The following is a 25,973-nucleotide window of genomic DNA, read 5'->3' on the forward strand; positions in this document are numbered from 1 at the left end:
TCCTCCATATCCTGATTTGCCTTATGACATGTCTGTGCAACAGCAGTTTTTGTTGCTGATATTCAGCATGTTCACTTGTTGGTTTCAGCCAGGGCTTATCAGCCATGATATAATGTTTTTCTCTCACAACAAACCAGCACCAGCCGGGCTTATCAGCCTAGAAACCAACCAGCGAACAAGCTGATTGCTTCTAGTGCCCCCATTGCCTCAGTGAAAGCATCGTCGCAGATATTACTTGTCTCATTTGCTACCTCCTCCATTTTCTTCAACAACATCCTCTTCTTCACAAAATTTGTCATCTCTTTCGTAGATATGTGATCCCTCCATGCTGATGTTTCATCATGCCCCCCACTTCCACATTTACTCCAACGTGCCATGATGTTGGCACGCGGTATAGCCCTTGTTTAGTTCATCAAAACTCCCAACTTTGGCACTATGCAAAAAGAAGATTTCCCGTCACATCAAACTTGTGGTACATGCATGGAGTACTAAATGTTGACGAAATCAAAAACTAATTGCACAGTTTGGCTGTACTTTGCGAGACAAACGTTTTGAACCTAATTAGTCAACGATTGGACAATTATTACCAAACAAAAGCAAACGCTACAGTGCAGCTACAGTGCCGGCGGATTCAGCCGGCGCCGAATCTGTGATGAACTAAACGCGCACATACTCTTAATGTCAAGGTTCACAAGTACCTACATCATATGGTTTGGTGGTTACTAACATTTAATACAGTAAGACTTAGCAGTTTAGGAGAGATGGGCTTGTCATACCTTCAGTGAGTGCTAAAGATGGCAACGGGCGTGGTGCCCGCGGATACTATCTTCTTACGCCCGCGCCCGCTAGCTAAATCCATCGCCCGCGCCCGTGCCCGCGCCCGCGACCCGCCACGGGCAACAAACCACGCCCGCGCCCTCCATCCGCAGGCATGAAATGCCCGCGGGCATGCCCGTGTGCCCGCCAGTTTGAGCATATACATAAATCATAGTGTATTACAAGAGATACGAAGATACATATTCACAACAAATCGTATATATATATATATATACATATATTTGCTTGTAGGTCCCACATGTCAGACCTGTGGAGCGGGTCTAGCGGATAAGCGGGCGAGGATAGCAAATTTCTTTGCCCGCGAAGAACTATCCTCTGGGTTCAGGATGGTGCCCGCACCCGTGCCCGCGGGCAAGAAGTGGTGCCCGTATCCTTGCCCATCGGGTTCCATGCCCGCGGGCATGCGGGCATTCTGTACCCGTTGCCATCTTTAGTGAGTGCCTACAAAGCATACCCATGTGCTCATACAGTCGGCATTCACATGAGATTTCATCACCTCTATGGTAGCGCACTTGTGCTGATTTGTACAGCTGATTTGTTGGGAGAGAAAAATACTGTACCATGACTGATAAGCCGGTTTATAATGGCAGCCGAACGGAGCCTATATCTCCGCGCTTCCATTTTGCCATCTTCCAGTGTGTGCACCACCTCGTACAAACCATCCTCACCCCTGTGTTTTATGATGAACCCTCCTGATTCAAATAGTTCATGGTAGAACTTTTCGTACATCCGCCTTGTATATATTTTCTCAGCATCCCTCTCAATAGGCATGCCCACGCATGTTCTCCTTCACATCTGACACACGACATAGATGCAGCAAAACAGATTCAGCACCAACAGTTTAAAGTTAATGGATGGTGGACATGTTTCACTGATTTGATGATGCTAATAAGTACCTGTTTTGTTACATGGATCTCCTTGTCTTCTTGGTCCTGCCTATCAGTTTGGAACTCACTAAATTTTCTCACAAACATGTGCATTGGCGCAGATCTCTGAATGAATCGTTTAATCATGTGATTAGCACTCAACAAAAATCAGGAAACATTATACAAATAAGAGAAACATGCCAAATAAACTCGACAAAAATCAGGAAACATTACCGATTCATCATTCTTCAGATTTTGTGAAGCTCTAAAAAAGAGAAAATTTTCAGCTAAAATTTACGGTTAAGTTGAGGCTTTATTTTGGGCTCAAATAGTCTGGAGCGACTTAAATTTAGACATGTTCAATCACCAAAGACTAGATTGCAGTATTTCTGAATACTGCTGTGAATTGTGAGCAAGTTTTAAGCATTCGAAATTAGCATAGGTATTTTCCTCTGTGAGTGACATTTTCAATAAACTTTGGCCCCCTGATAAAAATCATATTCATTAATTCCAACATTGCATACTGCTCTATTTGGCAACATTACAGTATAAAATTTAACAAAATCCGAAAGACAAATAAACATACATTATTGTATACTCCCTCCATCCCAAATTATACTCCCTCCGTCCCAAGTTATAAGTAATTCCAAATTTTCAGCTAAGGTAGCTGCTATACAAGCTTAACTGCATTGCAATAAATCTGCTACACTACAACAAAGGAAGAACCGAGAGAATATCAGTAAAGGAGAATAAAACTTGCACCACGGCAGCAGGCGGGACGTACTCATCTCGTTACACACAGCATGGTCATGAGCACCGAGTAGACTGCCATCTAACTATCAAGTGAGCTCGCTAGAGGCAGATCCCCTGGAAGCCTGGCATGCGACCCGCACTGGAATTCAGGCTCGACAAGCCACAGGCCATTGGTCGCAGCAGCAGCCGCCGCCGCCAATCGCGGCAGCCGCGAGAGCTCGTGAGGAGTGGGGAACCGATAAGTCGATAGGGTTATGTTCCTGGATAGATCCTTCACATATGCGCCCATTTTGGGCCCTCGCGCGGGCTGATTTCGGCCCAATGAGTCAGTAATCACTTAGCGATGCTAGTTAAGCATCCATTCGGGCGATTTGATGCGTTCATGATCGCTATTAGCACCAAAGATCAGCTCCCGCCAAAAATCCTGTATCCTAGCGTACACGTTGAACAGCAGCTATCTCCCTTTGTATATCGACAACTAAAGCTGAAACCTTGATAAGAAGACCAGAACGAGCCTGCTATGCTATTGCCAATTGATGAACTGATCTTTTTTTTTTGACGGAACAGGAGGGGTGCAACTCTTATTGGATTTTATTAAATAAAAGAACAGTCTTTACAGGTCTCTACGAAACATAGAAGGAATGATGAACTGAACTTCGTTCTGCATGCCTTCTGTATTTGCCGTATGAGGTCGTGTAGGTCGGCCTTCCCAGATCCAGACTGATCGCCGATCCTCCTTGCTCGGACACCTCCGTTGTAGCTCCATCTGCTCCTTCTCCCTCGCCGGGCACCTCCATGCCCCTCTCCCCCCTTGAAGAATAGATGCAGCCTGCTCCTCACCCACCTCAGGCGCGAAGAACTCTCAGACTCTGCCCTCTCTTCATGCCATTAAATCCCCTCTCTCTGCCATGTTTCCGTGCTCTGGAAGGAAGCGCCCATTTCGAAATTTTGAACCATGCACACTCTCTCTGTTTAGCGCTCACTCATCGTTGCCACGTCGGATCATTCATGTCCTTCAAAAGACGCCAGCCTGGCAAACGTTACATATCGAGGCCTTGTTTAGATGCAAAAAATTTTGCAAAATGAGTACTGTAGCGTTTTCGTTGTTATTTGGCAAATAGTGTCCAATCATAGTCTAATGAGGCTTAAAAGATTCGTCTCGTGGATTTCGTCTAAACTGTGTAATTAGTTTTATTTTTTATTTATATTTAATACTTCATGCATGCGTCCAAAGATTCGATGTGACGGGGAATGTGAAAAATTTTGCAAAATTTTTTGCAAACTAAACTGGACCCGAGTTCCGAAATCTCGATGCATGGCCCCCTCATCCCCATCATCGGTTGACGTGCGTACATACGCACCTGCGTACCAAGTCCGCGTTGAGACCAGAGACCTCTCTTGTGCGCAGGGCAGCCGCAGAGACCGGGTGGCGCAGCGGCCAGCACCGGTGCTGGCTGGTCGGTCCGGGCTCCAAACTCGGAAAATGTCAGGCAACACCACACAGCCCAGTCCACTGTGTGTGTGCGTCGGCTGCACGAGCAAAGCAGCTGTTCCACACCACGATCCCGAGGCAGAGCCCTAGATTATCCCAAAACCATATTAGTAACCATGACATAATTTATATAGGTTATTACTTTATCTATATTTATATATTATAACTAAGGTCTTGTTTATATATTCTATCTATATTCATGAGCATATGTGTACTATAGCACCACATCATCAAATCATGAACTAATTAGGCTTAAAAGATATGTCTCGTAAATTAGTTACAAACTATGTAATTAGTTATTTTTTTAGTTTATATTTAATACTCTACGTATATCCGAACATTCGATGGATAAGACCTAAGTTTTTAGGGAGAAACCAAATAAGACCTGGTCTCTCAAGTTAGGCCACGTTTAGATGGGCGCCGATTCGGCGCCGCCGGGTTTTCAGGCGGTACTGTAGGTACAGTACCGTTTTGTTTTTATTTGTTAATAATTGTCCAATCGTTGTCTAATTAGGCTCAAAACGTTCGTCTTGCAAAGTACAACCAAACTGTGTAATTAGTTTTTGATTTCGTCAATATTCAGTACTCCATGTATGTACCGCAAATTTGATGTGACGGAGAATTTTTTTTTTTGCATAGTGCCAAATTCTGGAATTGGGAAGAACTAAACATGCCCTTAGGCAAGTGGATGTCTCTTGCTGACTTTTGAGCGCAGCGCTGGTAGCATGGACACGGACGAATTAATGGAAAAGCACGCCTGACGCATAGACAGAGAAGAGAAGGAACACAAGGGACCGACATGCGGACACCCCCTGTGCGACTGCGACGGCACTGCTATCCCACGTCAGTGCTAGGGTCTTGATTAAGGTTAGGAATCAGTATGTGATATTGTAGCATTTTTGTTTGTATTTGACAATTATTGATAAACTGATTTATCTTGTAATTTACAATCAAACTATATAATTAGTTATTTTTTTATTTATATTTAATACTCCATGCATATGTTAAAGATTTGATGTGATAGAAAAAGTGAAAAAACTTACAATCTAAACAAGGCCTGGATAACAAATTTGTCCATCGAAGTATCTTTCACTAATCAGTGCGGGCGATTACTTTGACTGTGAGTCGTTGGTCATTGTCTTATTGCCGCATGCGCAGTGCGCACTACCCACTGGCCTCATGGGCTCGCCTCCGTTCTCACAGACAGCTTGTCCCCACCGGCCTCTGGCCCCGCGCGACAGCGGCCTACCCCGTCGTGGGTGGGATTCGCTTGGTGCGCGTAGCGCCAGCGGTGTAGCCACGGGCTGGAGCGGTATAAATAGAGCCCCACCCCTGGCGTCCTGCCCTCACAAGGCACACCGAAAGTCAAGAACCCCTTGTTCCTCCTCGATCGCTCTTTGCTTCTTCCCTGCTTGCCTGCGTGCTCCCGCTGCAGAGGGCGAACTTGAACCAGGAGCCGGTGACCGGCAGCGTCAGCTTCGTGTACGCGACTTCACGGCCACCACCAACTTGGGTAACTAGCGCTGCCTCCCCGACTGCAATTGCAAACGATTTTTTTTTCTTTTTCATTTGGCTCTAATAATTTTGCGCGCGTGATCTCGCCGCGCCCGTCGACAGGTGAGGTGAACACTCCGCCACGCCGCCGATGGCCACTCGGGGCAGCGGGTTGACGGCCACCGGCCTCGCCCTCACGCTGATTGCCTTTGGCGCGGGCGTCGGCTCTGCCGGCACTTTGGTCTTGCTTCTCAACTTCGCCGGGGTGCTCGCCGGCGCCAGCTTCATCTTCGTCGGCGTCCGGGTCGCCGACGACCCGACGGCAACCATAGGCCGCCTCGGGTTGCTCTCAGCTGGTGTACGCGCGCTCGTACACTGCCTGCGCCGCAACCTCGCCCTCGTGGGCCTCCTCTTGGCGTCCTCTGCTGTTAGTGCGGCGGCGGACAGGGAGGCGGCACCGGTGCTCTGCTTCTGCGCGTTTGCTCTGATGCTGCTCGGCATCTCACTCCTCAACATCGGAGTTCTTCTCGGGGAACAGGGGCTGTAGCTGGTGCAGTGGTGCGACATTCATTCTCATTTGATTTGATTCCTGAATCCTGATTCGACAGCATTGCCCTGGCCCCTGAATGTCAGAGTTGCCAGTCCGATAGGAAATTAATCCGCCTTCATCACCACCGGCGCCGCCGCCGCTGCTGCCTGTCCTAATATAAGTGTGCTTGCTGGATACAGTAATCTTTGTCATGCCTGTCCCTTGCGCTGCTAATAAATACGTAGTCAAGTAGTGCTACTAATAGTATAGTGTATTGATGTTTGTTTTTCCCCTTCTGGCCATGTAAGATAATTTCGATCATTTTGATCAAATGCAATCCTGATGCAAAATTTGAGTACTTTTTGTTAATTTGACTATCAGTAGCTGGAAGGAGATTAACTACTCTTGATGATCATAAAAGTAATCATTACCTCGTTCGATCGCTGTATCCGAACCAAACCCAGAGCTCTTGGGTCCAGACGTCCAGTTATGTGTTCTCCGTTTTTCAAATTCAAACCGACCGAGTAAACGCCTAGTACAGCTTTCTGTTGACTGGAGTAGCAACCAGGACGCGAACAAGCTGATACTAACTTTGTCCCTTTCGCATCATGATGAGGCGCACAATCTTAACCTGAATTTCACTTATCTGAATAATTTGTTGACTGCTAGTACATCAAACTGAGACTGCGAGTCGAAGAAACGATATTTCAAGGCTGTTTGATTTCAGAAAACCGATAATTAGCTACTAATTAAATTAATTCCATTGAATTCAGACATCCGGAAATAAAATTTACCTAGGAGGTCCAACTCTGGGCCAAAAGAAGCCAGTTTTAGCTTTAGAAGTTGCGTAGTTTTTTGTTGGCAAAAAGTTGGTGAGAAAAAAGATTGCTCAAAAGATGGAAAACAGAGGTCCAAGGTCCAAGTGGATACACACGATCGATCGTGTAGCAGTAGAACGTCAGACGTGATGAGAAGAAATCGCGGGGACGAGCTCCCATGCCTAGCAATCGCGGGCTGGCGGGTCCACTTGGGAGGGCCGCCCATGGGCAGCGTGACACGTCAGACGGAAGAAGCTTCATCGACGCAACCGCGATGAGAACGCGTCCCCATTCCCGACCTCAAAACCGGGCCAAGGTCCGAGGAAGAAGCCAATAAAACGGAACCCGACGCTTTTGCAGACACACACAGGTACAGAGGAGAAGCGGGCCGTCCGCGTTGCCTCTCCGCCTCCGCGCCACGCAGCCCAGCTAAGAGCTGACTGACATTTCCGGTGCCTAGCTTTCATTTCATCTTTGTCGTTCCTCTCCTTCTACCCTTCGTCGCCGTCGCCGCCATCAATGAGCAGTCAGGGAAGTAATGTGATGGCTACGGGCCTGGCTATCATGTTGCTCGCTGCCGGTAACGGCATCGCCTACGCCCACGGCAGCGACGGCGAGTTCGGCTCACTCAGCTTCATGGGGCTTGTCGCGGGTGTCGACGCCGTCGCCCTTGTCGTCATGATGGCCGACAACACAAAGACGGACTCGGCCGCCACCACGTCCCCTCGCATAGCGGCGGCGTTACCACCACGTGGCCACAACCTCGCTTTCGTGGGGCTGCTCATGCTCATGGCCTCCTCTTCCTCCGCGGTTATGGCGGTCGCCGGCGGCGCTGCCGCTGGCCCGGTGATCTGCCTCGCCGTGCTTGCTCTGCTCCTGCTGGGGATCATGCTGATCGCCGTCGCACTTCGTGGCCCCTAGTTTGGCCGTGTTTTCTTGTATGGATCGACGTATACAGTACGTATTTCCTGGATTCTTGAATGATATTTATACATTGTGATATTTATACTATATATACGTGAGTGTAACGATAATCAAAGAATTAGAAGGAATCAAAGGGAGAATAGCATGGAATTCGGGTTGGATAGCATGAACAGCAAGTAGTTTGGGAGTACAGAGGGAGGATTCAGAAGTTCAGAGTTCAGGGTTCATTTCATGCCTCTTCCTAATGCGCCGCCTGCCTTATATATCCGTCAGCGGTTACAAGTTGGTGATGACAGCTAATCACCCGGGCCCACAACACTAACCGACTAAACTCATAACCAGTACAGATGGACCCGCCTTCTCAGGCCAATACCGGCCCACTCCATCGCCTTCAGCCTGTTGCCGGATGCCCAACAGTAGCTTGCGCACCTTCCTTCAGTATCCTGACACTCCCCCCCCCCCCCCCCCCCCCCCCCCCCCCCCCCACCCCCACTTGAAATCCAGCTTGTCCCCAAGCTGGACTATTTGGAAACCGTCGACGAAGATCCTGAACTTCTTCCCAAGTAAGCAAAGCTGGCGAGCACCCAGACCACCGCACCTGAATCTGAGCTAAAGAAGTAGCCCCTTTCTGAATCACACGAGTATCCTGAAACTGAATAGGACTGACAGAATCATCAAAGTCCACTGAAACTTCTGTGATATCAGACTCCAGCAATCCAGTTGGTGGAACATGTAACTTAAGCTGAGAGACATGAACCACTGGATGTATACGACACTGCGGTGGGAGCTCAAGCCGATATGCAACCTTCCCAATTCGTTCCAATACCTTGAATGGTACATAAAACCTGAAGCTGAGCTTTGCATTTGTCCTGGGAGCTACATAGGACTGGATGTATGGCTGTAACTTAAGATAAACCATATCACCAACTGCAAAGACACGCTCGCTGCGGTGTTGATCAGCATACAGCTTCATCCTTTGTTGTGCTATGTGCAAATGATGTTTCACCACATCTTCCAGCAATCCTCGCTCAGTGAGCCACTGATCCAAATCTGGAGCATGAACAGTCACCTCATTGGATATGCCAAAATGTTGTGGATGATGTCCATACAATATCTCAAATGGGGTGTAGCCCAGAGCAGAATGATAACTTGTGTTATACCAATATTCGGCCACAGGAAGCCACTGATGCCATTGTTTTGGGCAAGAGTGCACAGCACAGCGCAGGAAATTCTCCGGGCACTGATTCAACGGTTCGGTCTGACCATCAGATTGTGGATGGTATGATGAAGACATCAGCAGTTGTGTATCAGTGAGTTTGGAAAGCTCTCTCCAGAAGGCACTTGTGAAAACCTTGTCTCTGTCAGAAACAATGTGCTCAGGTAACCCATGCAACCTATAAACCTGAGTCATAAACACCTGAGCCACTTGCATAGCTGTGAAAGGATCAGCTAAAGGAATAAAATGCCCATACTTGGTGAACTTATCCACTACCACCAAAATAGTGTCAAATTTATGAGATTTTGGTAGAAGTCCATGCAAACAGTTTTCCAGGCTTGATTAGCAACAGGCAATGATTGCAAAAGACCACGTTGCTTAACATGCTCCACTTTCAAACCACAACCAATTTGTTTGATATCGGGTTTCTTCTTTTCGATAACACTTCTTTCAGCTTGTAAAGCAACAACCATAGCCATTCCTGCAAACCACAACCAATTTGTTCAGACCCATGTCAGGTTGATTGACAAACAAATAGCAACCTGAAGAGGTCTGAACAAACATGCACACTGGACAAAACTGAAGAAATTGTTTGCTTGATGCAAGATGGAGCATGACATATGTGACTCTTAACGCTTGATTTATTTTTAGCTTTTTGGAGTATTTTATATTAGCAATGAGAAATAACCATTATATCCCGATTCTCAAGTCAAACTGAAAGAAAATGATGTTGAGGACAACAGTTCACAAGTAGCCACAAGCGAATGCATCCCAAGCAGAAGCAGGCAACCAAAAACCCACATACCTCATCCCTTTGTTCAGCAGCTCCGCCCCATCGCCGCCGCCACAAGTCGCGAACTCGCGAGATGGGTGGCTGGCTCGCCGCGCTGCAGACGCCCAGCGCCTGCCACCACCAGCCATTGACTGCCGCCGGACGTCCTCCGCTGCTCCGCGTAGGGCCGCAGGCCCTGCGCCGGCTGCCCGGCTCCGCGGAGGCGCGCGTGAAGGCGCAGCGGCTCAGCGCAGGCCACCGGCCCACCGTGACGACTGACGGCCACCCTCCGACTCCGACGCCGTGCGGGAGAGACGGGGGAGGTAGGGAGAAGGAGCGGGGCCGGGGGAGGGAGAGTTGGCTTTTCCAGAGAATCCTCGTCCACGCGAGGGAGAGGGCCGCGGAAGTAGGGAAGGGCCAAAAGCCACCGCATGGGACCGTTGGGCTAATGAATGGGCCAGACGAAAATAGGCCCAGACCAAAAACGAGGATGAAATTTTGCATTTTTATTATTAGGTATAGATTGAATTCGCACTGTTGATAGATGTGACCAAATAAACAAGTCACCTTGTCAATGGCCTCCTGAATCCAATCGGTCAACAGACAACCTACTAGCTAGTAAACTGAAACATCTAAGTGCCGGCGAAAACAAGAAAATCAAAGGAAAACGACACTCGTTAGAAAAGGAGTAGAATCAATTGCCGCAAGTGGCTGGAACTGGAAGGCCGCCATTGTCAATTGATTCCACTCGAGCTCGAGCCCGATTTGACCTCGCGTTTGGCGTCCTCGCGCGGCCGGCCCGCCGCCGCCTCAGTTGGCAGTAAAGATGGCAACGGGGAATTCCCCGTCGGAGGTTGCCTCCCCATCCCCATCCCCGCGGGGAGAAAAAATCCCCGTCCCCGTCCCCGCCAAAGCTCACGGGGACGATTTCTCCCCCATCTCCGCCCCCGCGAGGGGAAAAATCCCCGTCGGGGATCCCCGTCCCCGCATTTGTTCATCACCATTCAGGTTAATTCATCATCATTCACATGAGTTCATCGACACAATATTAGAGTACACCACGAATCACAATCCAAAAATAGCTAAATAGCAAGAAGCAAGATATTAATCATCACAAAGGTATAGAACTAGGGTTATTGATGTTATATATACTCAGAAGACATTGGGCCTTCGTAGGCTGGTTGGGCCATCAGGAAAGAGAGCAAAGCCTGTATATAAACGGGGCGGGGATGCGGGTATCGGGGACGGGGAATGCTCCCCCAGACCCGTCCCCGCCAAACCCGACGGGGGACGTTTTCTCCCCGTTTAGATCCCCGTGGGGGCATATTTAACTCCATCCCCGTCCCCTAATAGGGGAATTCCCCGCGGAGAATCGGGGATCGGGTCCCCGTTGCCATCTTTAGTTGGCAGTTGCGTCGCGGCCTTGTTCGTGTGGGTCGCTGTCGGCTGTCGCCATCTTTTACTTACCAGTTGCGTCGCGGCCTGACACGGTGGCGCCTGCTTCCTCCGCGGCAGCACACGCAACCCAACCATCAGAACGGGACCATTGGCTGACGTGGAATGCGCATGACGTCACCCCGGGGTATGCAGCGTCTTTGCCCCTTCAATCTGGGCCCAGACGGGCTACTGTAAGTTCTAACCATAGGCCCAGGAAAAGAGAGCTGTTGGGGACTGGGCCCGTGGCCTTGCTACGTCTCCAAGCCCGCTCGATCCCTTGCTGGCCCGCCTCTGCTCAGATCCCTATCCATGACCACGGACAGGAACGCGCAGGACACGAGTAGCAGCAGACCACGAGTATAGATAACAGATGTGTTCAGTTCAGTACCATTTCCTTTTCCGTACGCACATAGGTACATTCACAAACAGGTACAAAAAATACCATGTTCAGTCGAGTGGCATCTCCTTACACACATAGCTGCATTTGATTGATCAAATACTAAAGAGCAGTCCAAGCGCGGTGGCTTAGCTTTTGGTACGTGCCTTATCAGCTTAGCTAGGCTCGACTGAAAAAGTCAACGCTCTGACTCGCAGATAGGATAGAGAAGATAAAGACCACATAGATTGTGAGTAAGAAAACAACATGTTGAGAGGGCAAAGAGAGTTTTTTTTTTTTTTAAAAAATGGAGGAAACTAATGCAAAGAGAGTTTTCTTTTTTTGGAAACTAGGGCAAAGAGAGTTGTGGGGACAGGAGCAGTATACTTTAGTTGTGGGGATAGCAGCAGCTCAAAGCTTTCAATTTCTGTTTAGACATCTATACTTTTCAATAAAAAAATACTTATGTATGCATTGGTCATACTCTAGTACACAGTATTGTAAACTTGGACTATTGTCCTACGTGGACAATATATATAGGGTGTGGCTAACGTCCGGACGCTAGGACCCATCCGGACACCCGCGACTGCCTCGTCTGCCGCACCTACACTCCGCATACCGCCTGATCCCACGAGGTGTCCGTGCCCCATCCGACCCCACGTGGCGTCTACGCCCCCGCACGACTACTCACGCTCTCCAGCAGCTGTAGCAGGTTGCAACATGTGCAAAACACCCGATATACTTTTGAAACATCCGGATGCAGTTGAAGGCAGATGAAACACTTGAAACATGCGCCTGAAACACTCGCAAAAACACATGAAAAGACACTGAAAACCATTGTAAAACATATGTGTGAAACATATGCAACATCTACATAACACAATTGCAACATGCATCTAAAAAACAGATAAAACAATTGGAAATAGACGTTTACAACGTACGGATACAACGTTATGGAATGCACTTCCCTCGAGGCAGCAGTTCGCTGGCACTGGCAGTTTGGTCGACTACGGCCTGCTTTCGAAGTTCCGGGGAAAGCGAGCTGTCTGTGGTCCGCGGGCTGCCGTTGGGGACTGGGTCGGTGCCCTTGCTGCGTCTCCAAGCCCGCTCGATCCCTCATGCTGACCCGCCTCTGCTCAGGTCGGCTCGGACATGAACTGAACAGCACAGCTACACAGGCCATGACCAATTGACCACGGACATGAACGCAGAGTACACAAGAGTAGCAGACCACAGGTAAATATGCCCTATAGTACTAGTATTATCCAATAGATGTTCAGTTCAGTACCATTTCCTTTTCCTTGTACAAATCTAGGACCTTCACAAATAGGTGCTCAAAGTACGATGTTCAGTCGAGCAGCATCTCCTTGCATTGCACACATGACTGCATTTGATCAAATACTAAGAGCAGCACAAACGCGGTGGCCTTGGTACGTGCCTTATCAGGTTCGCTAGGCTCGGGTGAAAAAGTTAATGCTCTGTATGTGATGGTAGCACTTGCAGAAGACACAAATTGCCTTAGGATTCAGGAGAGAAAAGATGAAATTTTGAATAAGAAAACGACATGTTGAGAGGACAGAGAGAGTTGTGGGGATAGGAGGAGTATATATACTTTAGTTGGGTGCATAGCAGCTCAAAGATTTCAATTCCTATTTAGACATCTATACTTTTGAATGAAATTATATGTCTGCATTGGCTATACTCTCTAATACACAGTGTTGTAAACTTGGACTATTTGTCTTACGTCGACAACACAGCTTCATTTATTTTCATTTAGAAGCCCAATTAGCATTGAGCCCCACGCACGATACGTACGCAGGCCAGAACGGCCACTTCTTGTCAGTTTCACATGCCGCAGGTGAACGAGATGCTCGGCCCGCTTAGAGGAAGAAGTTGATGGACCAAGAATAACCAATGATGTCGCTCTATAGTTCTAGATAATATGTGAAAAATAATTAGACGGCTTAATTTATCCTTAGGATCAGCGTCACCATATCCCTTCCTGATTGTACGGATTGGCAACAACAATTCCATCCCATTGATTAGCGAAGTGTTTATTAGTTTGAGGAGTCACTCAATATGAGATGAGGTGGCACACCTCAAATTTGGTGGAATGATTCTATTCTTTATATATACTGGTACTGCTTATTAGCTTGTCAAGAATGTGTGTGGTGACGATGAATCAACTTATTCCATTTTACAAACAAAATAAACGAACGAGGAGTTACAAATTGATAGACTATCTCATTCCTCGAACCAAGCACCATTTGCTACTCATGTGTGAGACACGGAAAGCAACCAATTATGTATGTGGAAAGGAACCAATTACGTATGTGTGTAGTGTAAGCTACCGTAATTCCCCTGTACGCTTGTGATCCAGTTGCCAATGACAAATTCTTTGAGATGCTTGGGCAATGGGATCAATAACAATGACAAATATGATCGCATTAACCAGCAATTACAATTTGTTATTATCACGACATGAACACAAATACGTGTGCAAATAGAATTATCACAGTTTGGTTTTGACTTGCTATCAAACATCTCATATAATTTTTCAAGACTTTTTACCATCTCGATGTAATGCCTTTGAAAATGAATAAAATCTCCCTTTGTCAATTTTTTTATTCTTCCTGTTACAATATACGAACTATCATCATCTAGTGATATTAAACCTCAAAAGTGATGGACGGAAGATATTGCTAAACATTTATTCAGAGGTGCAAGGTCCTTTACGAACTTGAAGCAGCGCGCTAACGTTTGCTCGTTCGATTCGTCAATTTGTGGAAGATAGGCAAAGATAAGATATATAGAAAAAGAAAATTGAGTAGTGACGAAGGAGTTGCATGATTGCGTTTGGGTGAAGCATTATCTCAAATCCCGTGGGGCTCCATTTATCTCTGATTTTTTTCCTTGCTTGCGCCGACAAAGTCTCGGTCAACTACATGTTTGGTGTATGGTGGAGTATACCAGAGAACCTTCGGTCGGTCATCCTAAGGCCTAAGCTACAACTATATATGAAAAAAAAACCAGAGGAACGTCGGTCTCTGACACACACACACACTATATATATTTATATACTCGTTTTTTGCCGGAGATAAACCCATGTAAACGTCAATATTCAATACTCTGAAAATGATTTAGGGGCCGTTCGTTTCCCCCAAATCACTGTCAGGAACAGTTCCAGCCAGAATCGTCAGTTTATTTGTATAAGATTTCATCAGCCAGAATGAATCCTAGTGTCAAACTGCCAAACGAACGAGCCTTTACACGGCACCGATTTGTCAATATTCAATACTCTGAAAATGATTTACACGGCACCGATTTCTCATTTCCCATCCCTTGTGACTCTTAAGTAAAAAAGAACAAATAGATTTCCAGTGCTCATGAACAGGGGGCAAAATTAGAACTTGATATAAAGTCTGGTTTCATGACAAATTAGAACTTAAAGCGTTCATTATTGTACAAATCTCTAAACCTCTCGTGACTATACGAGTTAGAGAAGCACAAGACAACTACAATACGAAGTCTGGCTCCAAGGAAAATTGAAATGCATCATGCGATCAATAAATATCTAAAGTCATATGTCGTTCAAGTGACCATATAATAAGTTGTACTGACACATTATAACATACAGACATAATGGATTGTTTCTTCGACGCTAGATGAAAATTCCCTCTTCTACCCATTTTCGTCCGACCCCACTAATCTAGCACAATAGAGCCGTTAAGCAATATCGAAACAATTGACTTCGGGACATGTGCGGTGCTATAGCGCGACAGCGGCCTCCAGCCCGTGACACGAAAGACGTGAGCAATAGTTCATTCTCGCATTTTTTTTATCTTGACGGGATTTTTTCGATTCTCACAGCCTGTAGATCTAATTTTAATTGAAAACAAACACGCTTTATTGGTGGGCAACAATCAAATAACTATTAATTAGCAACAAAACAGTAAATGGGTCCCCGTCATTCGTAAAAAGAGTGTGCTCATTTTTTGCCGGAGAAACCCATGCTTGCGTCAATATTCAACTTTTATACTCTGCACTAGGTGGCGTGCCCGTATGTTGCTACGGAACAACTAAACTTTTGTACTAAAAACACATAGATCGCACGATAAGATAACAATACTGACATTTAATCCAAAAAGCAAAGTTCGTGAAATTAACAGTCACGAAGAGTACACAGTTATGTTTGTGCATGTGTTGCAATCCCTGGGGTGACCTCGTAATTGACTTTTTTCCTGATATTTTTCTATAACATAATCATGTAGAGAAAATTGTGGATAATATAGATTTTCATTTACTTCAATAAAATTCTGAGAAATCCAGAGAACCTTAGAAACATTAGAACACACAAGTTGCAATTCTTTTTACCAGTGTCACAAACAACAGTGGTAGCTGCACTTCAGTATAGGCGTTCGGTTAACCGAAACCGATCGGTTCGGTTCTTCGGTTTTTCAGCTGAGCTGCACTTGGTCTTGCTATCCCAGCTAGCTGAATCTAAAATGATGCACAAGCCATGGTCAACAGTCGGCACATTGCCATTGCATGTACATCAACTGATCTATCATAATATTTGGCCCTTCATTCAGAAAAAAAATTGTTGACAAGTAGATGATTCCCATATCACAATTCTAAACCTGGCCAAGTAAACACAATATCAGTTCATACAAAAGGTATGCATTGAAGGTGCTAGAAAGGTTATCTAATTGAAATGAAGAGCCGGTTCTATTTTTTTAAAAAATAGCAAACCGAATCACATAAAACTATACTAAAAATGAATAATTTCGCAGCAGTTTAGCAACAATTTTCATAGTTATGACCTGTTAACTTGTTTTTTAGAAAAGGGAATATATTAATATCCCAGCTTCTGTATCGACTAATGCATATGGCTGTTCATTATTACAAGCAAGCGTAAAACTGTCCAAGGAATCTCAAAAACAAAGTTTTGAGCCATCAAGACGACAAAGATTTCAAACAGAAAAACTAAAGAGCAATTCTGATGCTAAATCTCCAGCCGCGTCTTGCAAACACCTCCATCGCGGCTGTCTCAATAGTCCCGCAACCCAACTTCATCATATGGCGATCCTCCTCCTTCTGAAGTAGGGTCCAGTACCTCGTCCAATACGTCCCCTTGAAGATAATCTGCAAATAAGATGGTGCTAGGGCCTTGTCAAACACAATGTCATTCCGTGTTAACCAAAGCGCCCAGCAAATGGCACTTGCACCCACAAGAATTTGAGACTTCATTTTCCTGTTTAACCCTTCCAGCCAACTTGTAAACAAGTTGTGTACACTATTTGGGGGTTTTAAGTTAAAGGAAACATGAACAATTCTCCACATAAATTTAGCATAATGACAGTCAAAGAGTAAATATTGTATGGTCTCATTGGAGGAACAGAAACAACATTTCCTATCTCCTTGCCACTGTCGCCTAGCTAAATTATCTTTCGTTAAAATTATGCCCTTGTACAAGTACCACATAAAGACTTTAATTTTGAGAGGTAGTTTAAGTTTCTAAATTAAAGTATTATAAGGTAAAGCCTCTAATCCTAACAAAGCTCTGTACATGGAATTGACTGAAAACAACCCGTTCTGATGCAGCCCCCACACAAAGCGATCCCTCTAGTTTCTTAAGTGTACATCTGCGACCATGGCCACGACATTGTGCCATGCATGCAAATTAACCCCCATCAGAGATCTCCTGAAAGCTACGTTATGGTGTCGTAGATAGCACCGACCTAACAGATGCACCTTTCTTTCGCACAATGTTGTTGAAAGGGCGTAGCGTTATCCACAAATCCTCCCAAAAACACACCTGGGATCCGTCACCTAGATCAAACCTACCCATCGAAAGGAACTCATCCTTGACCTTCACGAGGTCATCCCAAAACTGAGAGTCCCCGGACATGTATTGAACCTAAGTCAAAGTTTTATCTCTTAAATATTTATTTTTAATCAATTGTTGCCAAACCCCATCACCATTTATCAGTTTGAAAAGCCACTTGCTTAGGAGGCACTTATTATAGACACCTAGATTTAGGACTCACAATCCTCCTTGGTCTTTTGGTGTACATACAACCTCCCATTTTGTCAATCTATATTTTTTTCTTGTGTTCATCACTTTGCCAAAAAAGCCGAGATCTAAAATAATCCAATTTTTTCAAAACCCCTCTAGATATTTCAAAGAAAGACATCATGAACATAGGAAGACTACTTAGAACCGAATTAATGAGAACAAGCCTTCCTCCCACCGATAGCATCTTACTCCTCCAACCGCTCAGTCTCTTTTGAAATCTTTCTTCAACATATTTCCACTCCTTATTCATTAGTTTTCGATGGTGCATAGGAATTCCTAGATATCTAAAAGGGAATGATCCTACATTACATCCGAAAATTTGTGTATACTCAATTTGATTAGCATTAGCTGCTCCATAACAAAACAATTCACTCTTATGGAAATTGATCTTGAGTCCTGATAATTGCTCAAAAGTACAAAGCAAGAGATTCATGTTTTTGGCCCTCTCTAAATCATTGTCCATAAAGATAATAGTGTCATCGGCATACTGGAGGACTAAGAGTCCTTCATCTACCAAATGTGGAACCACTCCTTGGATTTGTTCGGCCTCTTTTGCTCGTGAAATAAGAATTGCCAGCATATCAACCACTATATTAAACAAGATTGGAGATAACGGATCCCCTTGGCGCACTCCTTTTCTTGTTTGGAAATAATGGCCTAAATTATCATTGACCTTTACTGCAACACTCCCTCTAGACATGACTTTTGAAATCCATTCACACCAAGCTGGTGAGAATCCTTTCATTCTGAGGACTTGTTGTATAAAAGGCCACTTAAGTTTATCATACGCTTTTTCGAAATCTAACTTTAGAATCACTCCATCTTGTTTTTTTGTAACAACCTAAAATTTGTACTTTTGAAAATAGGATTAAAATGATTTATTTATGAATTTTTGTGCATATGAAATATAGGAAAAAATATTTTTCATTATATTAAAATTCATCATAAGGAGTACCAACATGGATGTGCATACATGTCGGTGCATTTGATTTATTGTAATTAGTGGTTGAATCCAAAATTCTAAATGAATTTAAAATTCTTTGGAAAATGAATTTGAAATAAAAGAATTTAAAAAGTTGTAAAAAATATTTTTGGAAAACTTACTAAAATTGCTCATTTTTGTTTGAATTAAAAAGTGTATTCGAAATCCTATCCAAACCTGATTTAGTTCATATTTGAATGTGGTTTTGAAATAGGAAAATGAAATATAAAAGGAATTCTTTATTTTCCCCCTCCCTACCCGGCATCTGGCCCGCTCGGCCATTTCTCCCCCCTCTCCGAGGCCCAACAGTTTGCTTCTTCCCACCGGCCCGTTTCCGCGTAGCCTCGCTGTAGCCCAGCTGCTCTCCCTCTCCTCAGCAGCCGCGCGCAGGCCCAGCTCCTCCTCCTCCCCACAGGCCCAGCTCCCTCTCGGCCTAGTAAAGCCCGCGCCGTGCGTCTCCTCCCCTCTCTCGGTCGCTGACATGTCGGGCCTGCTTGATAGCCGCGTCTCCTACCTCATGACCTGCCCAGACTCCACCGGCGCCGCCGAGGTGTCCGTGTTGCCCTGCCACCACGTCGTCTTGCCGTGTGCTCCAAGTTCCCTGCCTCCATAAATAGCGCCGTCGCGCCGAGCCAAAAACCTAGCGCCGTCGTCTGTCGTCGCCCCGCCAAGCCGCGTGTTGTCTCCCTGCCTCCTATGCCATCGAGAATACCATAGGTGAGCTCACCATCATCCCCTTGCTCGCCCGGTGCCTTTGTTTTGTGCAATCATGAACCGTAGACCATTTTCCAAGAACGCCGATGAGCTCGGTCGCCGCCGACCATGTCCACCGCCGTCTCCTCTTCCTGTTCGGCGCCGACCATGTCTCTCAATCACCAATTTGTTTCCAGCCGTCCGATCTGAGATCAACAGCCTAGATTAGAAGATACACCTTGGTCGGCCTTTTTGCTAAAGAGACCCTGAGTTTTTATGAAATCAACCTGCCATCCTGAGTAGTTCAAAAATAATTCAATCAATGCCCCTAGTTTTTATGTTTTGACCCCTGTGTTTTTCCAAAAACGACACCCGGTCCACAGGACTGTTTTAATTCAATTTTTAATTATTTTTAATACAAAATTGATTTCCAAATATTTACAAAAATGCCATTGATCTTATTTTATGCGTAGTTTCTCTGTTTTAATTCTGTTTTGAACCATTCAAGTTGCATTGGATTTGTAATTGAGTAATCTACATGTTCATTCTACTGTTAAATATATTTTTAACTTTTGAAATTTGAGGTTAGATTTAATCTATTATTTTATTAAAGGAAATCTTGTTTAATTTATAACTTTTTCGTTATAGCTCCGATTAGAGTGCTTTTCACGTCTGTGTGTTCGTAGCGAGACGTAGATTCGTTTTACAAACTTTTTATCTTGATTTTATGTTTGGTGTAATGTTCTAATTTAGATCTATTGTTTGCTTCGTGTATGATTGCATGGATGCTTATGTGGTGCTTTGTGATCATGTCCAGTCGGTGAGCTTTGTGTTGGTGATATAAAAGAAGTTGGTGATCCAGAAGAAGTCCTTTGGAGGTTATAATTCAATAGAAGAAGGATATGAGTTTAAGGCAAGTATAGCATGTGATCTTCCTTGTTGTCATATTCACTTTAATAATTTAATCATATGCATGTGTCTACCTTGGCAACCGTAGTAAGTTTCGTAGCTATTTATTATCCTGGATTCCTTGATTCCTATGGGTTATTGCATTAGGTAGTATGATTCTAGTGCTCAACTAAAGCCATGATCTTGTAACTTGACTAATGGTATATGCAATAAACACTAAAAAATGCTTTTTAGCAACATGGAACAAGGGGGCTAGAGCATTGGGCTATTTTATAGTGCTCTAGATTCCTCTCCCTAAGAACTTATCTGTAAGTGATCATCCAGGACTTATAATACAGCTGTGAGGGCTACATGGCTCTAGCTTTAGCTCAGTATGAGGACTTTTTCTAGCTTGTTAGAGGTTATCTTTATTGGTGTAAGAATGGCTTGCCGAATCGGGCATAGGATAGCCTCTATCCCCTTGTGTATAGGCTACGCGTCATTGTGCCATCAGGAAGGGGGTCCTATATGTGTTTGTCGAGTGAATCTAATGGCCCTAACTTGTTAGACGAACATTTGAAAGTCTTCATAGTGAACCCTGTCGACCTTCCTTGGAAGTGGGTCAAGAGATACCTCAAGTGAAAGGGTAAATCACGACTCACAGTGAAAGTGTACAACCTCTGTAGAGTGTAAAACTGGTATATCAGCCGTGCTCACGGTCACAAGCGGCCTTGGACCCTTACGGAATAGATGATGAACACTAATGATATGGATGATGAAGATGTTCATTAATGATTACTGTTTATGCTATTCATTATTCATGTTTACCTGATCATGTGTTTATATAGGCTTGTGATAAACTTGTTGCTACTCCTATGCTAAAATTGGGACAATTAAAAGCTAATCATAGTTAAAACAGTGTTAGCCTTTTGAGCCTCGTGAACCCCTTGTCATATTTGTTGATTATGACATGTACTTATGCTTGATTTACTTTTTAAATCTTTGGAAAAATCCTGGATGGGTACCAGATTGCTAGAGTTCGGAGGAATTAGGCTTGTGATCAACCAGTCAGTTGTCCCTGTGGAATTGGAGTATTCACCAGAAGATTGGAGTTGTCTTTCCGCTGTTTGCTATCTAAGGTTATATTCTTTATATTAGGTACGTTATATATTGAGCATTGTCTATTGATATTACCTTTATTTGTAGCCATATATGAGAATTGACTTCCTGGGCTCACATATGATGTGTATCTAGTTTTGTTCTTAAAACCAGATCCTACAAAGTGGTATTAGAGCAATGCTGACTGTAGGACGCAAGCCTAGTTAGAACTAGATGTTCTAGTATGCTTTCATCTATGCTTACTTGCTTTCCTCTCTAACCTTGTTAATTGCTAAAAGTTATGCTTACCTCGGCCTCTGTTCTATTATGAAAACCTTGTCTCTATTTTGAATCCTCTCTCCCCATCTAAATAGATGGAACGTAATGAGGAGACCACCAGCATCAAAGGTTAGGAGGACCAGGCTACGTTGTCCTCAATTGCATTCGATAAGGAGAAGCTTTTAGCTATGCAACAACGAGTACTTGAAGGAATGACTCAACATGGGAGTTCTCAACAGTGCTTGCCATAAGGTCAAACCAACATACCAAAGGGAGCAATGAAGAGACAAGTGACAAAAGCTTGGAAGAAGATGAAGTCCAATGAAGGTGTTCGTAGTAAGACACTTGGAAGTCAGGATCCATGTCAGTGTTGTAAACATTATGGTTTTCCTTGTCTTCGAAACAAGTCAACTAAGAAGGAAGTCAAGGTGAACCCGAGTTGTGAGGACAATGGGGATAAGAAAAGGAAGGCAAACTCATTGGAGCCAGTATTGAAAAATGACTAATATTTGAGTTCTACTACATTGTCACATCTAGCTCTAATCCCTGGTAAGATAAACTCAGACTCTAAAGAGTCAAAAGTTTCTCAAGCTATGATTACTCCACTCTTTCCACATGAGTTATGCATAGATGGGTGGACGATCACCTATAAGGAGTTTCAACCTCGAAGAATCAAACAAGCTAGAAAGCGGTCCAGTCAAACAAAGATGAACCTTCAGAATCTGCAAGTTGACAATACTCTAAGCAACAATTCTGTGGAGTATGACATCACAAAAGATCTAGCTAAGAGAAGGTGCTATCATTGCCAGCAGGAAGGACATTATGTTAAACTTTGCCCACAAAAGAATCAACAATTGTACCATGGAAGTGGCTAGAGTTGGATCACTGCAAGGTTGCTACCAGAAAGTGTTAGTGATACCCAACCCGAAAGAAGCATTCGGTAAGAGTGACGAATGAAGAAGTCATGTTAGACTACCCAAGGTCCTTAGTTAAGGAATAAGAGTTTGTGCCTTTTATGTAATAAAAATGATAGTATCGCAAGTTGAGTCAATGATTGAGTTGTGCACCTTTATTGCTTTGTTGAATTGTCATTATGTTTATGCTTGTTTTGGATCTTTGTAATGACTACAATGATCTTGTTGGGTGTTCCCACAATTTCATTTAGCTTATAGGCCTAAGGTATAAGGACTAATGAAATAAATAGTTGGGTTATGGTTTTCTTCTATTTTCCTTATCCTGTCTTTCGGAGTAGCCTGCACTCTTTGGCTTATATCTCTGATTTTGGATGATCAGAAATCATAAGAAAATTCTGGACAATAGTAGACTTTGATATTTTTCTGTGCCCGCAAGAACCGCCCTCATGTCTATTTTGGTTATGGAGTTACGAAAATCACAAGACGATGCAACCACGCTGTCTAAAACCAGGAACAGTTCTGTTGTGCACTGTTTTTGACTACCTAAACTACAGAATTTAGAAAAGTGTTCTATAAGGAAGTTGTGGAGGATTTGATAAGCTTTCCAACGGTATAAGCTACAATTTCATTGGATTAACAGAATGAGAGTTACAACTGTTTTACTGTGCTGCTGTTTTTCTGCTGGAGAGGAATTTCAGATTTCTTGTTCTTGCCCATACACAAGAGTATCATTGGGATATAGAATGTCTTGATACTAGTTAGCTCATCTGGAAGAAGGTGCCAGCTTCTTGTGTCCCCTAGTTGATCTTTCTTAAGGGAGGTAGCCAAGTGAAGGAGTTTAGCGAGAGCTTCAGGTCCTACCATATTCCGTTAGGCAAGGTAGAACTTAAGCAAGAAGAGTTCCTCAACTTGAAGCAAGGATCTATGTCAGTATGTGAGTATCGTAACCGGTTCACTCAATTATCACACTATGCTCCAAAAGAGGTGGATAGTGATGCAAAGAAGCAAAAACGCTTTTTGAAAGGACTGAATGATGGTTTGCAACTACAGCTGATGACCGTGGTGTATGCCGACTATCAAACATTGGTGGACAGAGCAATTGTAATTGAGAACAAGCGTCAGAGATGGAAGAGAAGAAGAAAAAGCGTGACCTTCAATGCCAGTTAAGAAATATTCATCTCCATTTTGCTACACAACCAGAATATCAGTCACGCCCATTGAATCTGCTTGGGAGTACAGATCAGGATCAGTATCAGCAACCCAATGATGAAGTGCAGTGTTTTAGTTCTCATGAGCCATGTCTGTCACCTCCTACTATCACCTTGATGAGGACAAATACTTCTACTACTGAGGAAGATTATGATTGTGGTGAAATTGAACGCTATAAGAATGATTGTCTTGAGAAGCTTACTGAGAGTAATCAAGGCCAGAATCAACAGCAGCAGGAGCCAAAATAGAATGTCCATAAGGAGTAGGTGCAAGGAAATAAGTTAAAGCGAAACTACATTCAAGGCAGGTTGAACAATGTAGATATGATTACCACTCATGGAGCTAAGGAAGTTGTCATGGGGTTCATTCCAGTAAACTCAGCCCCTACCATGTTTTTGTTTGACCCCAGTGCATCACATTTGTTCATATCTAGGGAATGTGTAGAAGATCATAAGATAACTATGCTTCCAATGAGGAAACCCCAGATACTTAACTCTCGAGGAGGAGAAATGAAGGCAAACTGCATATGCCCAGAAGTTAGTCTTGACATAAAGGGGGTAAACTACGAGGCAAACCTTATTGCTTTGGAGTGAAGGGACATTGATGTTATCCTTGGAATGGGATGGTTGTTTGCATGCAAGATTTTTTAACACTTTTTGTAAACTAATTTTAAATCTAACACTGTTTAATTTTTTTTTCCAAAACTAACACTTTTGGCCGCGCCTATTGCCCTAGCACGACGAAACACCAGTGCCGCGCCATGCATGGTGGCGCGGCGAGGGGGATGATGTGGCAACGACCGGGGCGCTGACCGATGATGTGGCAGGTTCTGCAGTGCCACCGATCATGGCGCGGCAGTGCCGCGCCATCCCTAATGGCGTGATAGTCCTAGGTAAATATCGCCCATGAGCCACCCTCTCTCTGTCTGCCTACTCGCCGGTAGCGCCCACCCTCCCCACTGGCCGCACACGCACCGGCAGCGCCGGCCCGCCCCACCGGCAGCACGCGTCCGCCGCGCCATGAACGCCGGCACGTCATGGCCGCCAGCGCCCACCTGTCCTGCCATGCCCGCATGCCGACCGGCCATCTCCTTCGGCTTGGGTGACCCCAAAAGGTCCCCGCTCATATCAAGGTAGCTCCCTCTCTCGATTTCTTGTTATTATGAATGTTATTTTAGTTAGGGTTAGTGATTTAGGATAGTTAGGTTAGTGAATTTGTTTATTTAGGTAGGTAGTTTTTAGGGTTTAGGTTGTGTGTTGTAGTATAGTTAAGGTTTGGTAAGGTAGTTAGGGTTTAGGTTATTGTTAGTTAGGATTTTGGGTTTAGGGATTGATTACGTATTTATTATTTAGTTAGTTTATAGTAGTAAAGATTGTCAGTATAGATACTAGTTTTCAAGTGTCGGTACTTAGTAGTGCGTGATACGGTGATTTGGATGACTTGATGAAGTTTCGTCAAATGCTTATTTTCCTAGTGAAGTTGTTTAATATGTCTATTAATGTTACTTTGAATATATACATGTGCTTTCATATTGTGTTCGTATTGCATAACAAGTAGTTCAAATTTTGCAATGCTACGTAATGTTAATTTGAATACTCTAACCCTTTGTTTATCAATTTGTAATAGGATGGCTCCTCCCACGCAGCACCAGTTGTACCCCCTTCTTGAGGTGGAGTACGACGACCCGCACCAAGTACACTTCTTGACTGGCACCGACATAGAGGTGCCTTGCCTCCTTTGAGGCCCCGCACGTACACCAGGGCGCACCAGTGGGATGAGCGTTACGCGCCGTACATACGGCGTGCCGGCTTCCTCGAGCTTGTCCGTGTTGTCAACAACGGTCTTCCACCCCTTGACCCAGCACTACTTACTGCAGCTGTAGACAGGTGCGAGTGCCTTCATTGTACGTAAACATTCTTATAACAAATTTGAGGCAACTAACAGTCGTTCTATTCTTATAACAGGTAGAGGCCTGAGACCCACACGTTCCACCTTCCTTGCGGCAAGAAGACCTTAACCATGTAGGACGTGAAGGCTATCTTTCGCCTTCGGTTGGGGCGACTTCTAGTGACAGGTATAGTTGACAACGATCACTGAAGGGAGCTGGTGGCTCAGTTCACTGGCTTTCTTCCACCGGACGATGAGGTTTCCAAGAAAAATAAGTGAGCAATTCAAGCCTATTTAATACTTGCATTGCTTTCCTGCAGCCATCGGGTCTCATTTTCTTTGGTTAATTTTAGAAAAAGTTTCGGTGTTTCATCGTCGTGGATCATAGAGTGCTTTGATTACTTGGACCCATAGGCTGATGAGGCTCAGA

General features: G+C 44.5%; 1 protein-coding gene and 1 long non-coding RNA gene across 3 annotated transcripts; one reads left to right on the forward strand and one right to left on the reverse strand.

Annotated features, from left to right (window-relative positions):
• Positions 1-6: 6 nt before the first annotated feature.
• On the reverse strand, positions 7-2,681 carry LOC136502173 (uncharacterized). 2 transcript variants are annotated; one of them, XR_010770439.1, is made up of 4 exons: positions 2,488-2,681; positions 1,734-1,829; positions 1,398-1,632; positions 7-433 (listed from the first exon to the last, which is right to left on the reverse strand). It is a non-coding gene; the product is annotated as an uncharacterized lncRNA (long non-coding RNA). The 2 variants fall into 2 exon arrangements; XR_010770440.1 differs by having other exon boundaries at positions 777-1,632.
• Positions 2,682-5,315: 2,634 nt separating this feature from the next.
• On the forward strand, positions 5,316-6,298 carry LOC136499005 (uncharacterized). Its single transcript, XM_066494706.1, has 2 exons — positions 5,316-5,461; positions 5,566-6,298. Exon 2 carries the CDS (start codon positions 5,594-5,596, stop codon positions 5,987-5,989), a length of 396 nt encoding a protein of 131 aa, XP_066350803.1. The 5' UTR covers positions 5,316-5,461; positions 5,566-5,593; the 3' UTR covers positions 5,990-6,298.
• Positions 6,299-25,973: the final 19,675 nt, after the last annotated feature.

This window comes from Miscanthus floridulus, chromosome 13, assembly GCF_019320115.1.
Source record: "Miscanthus floridulus cultivar M001 chromosome 13, ASM1932011v1, whole genome shotgun sequence".
Classification (NCBI taxonomy): Eukaryota; Viridiplantae; Streptophyta; class Magnoliopsida; order Poales; family Poaceae; genus Miscanthus; species Miscanthus floridulus.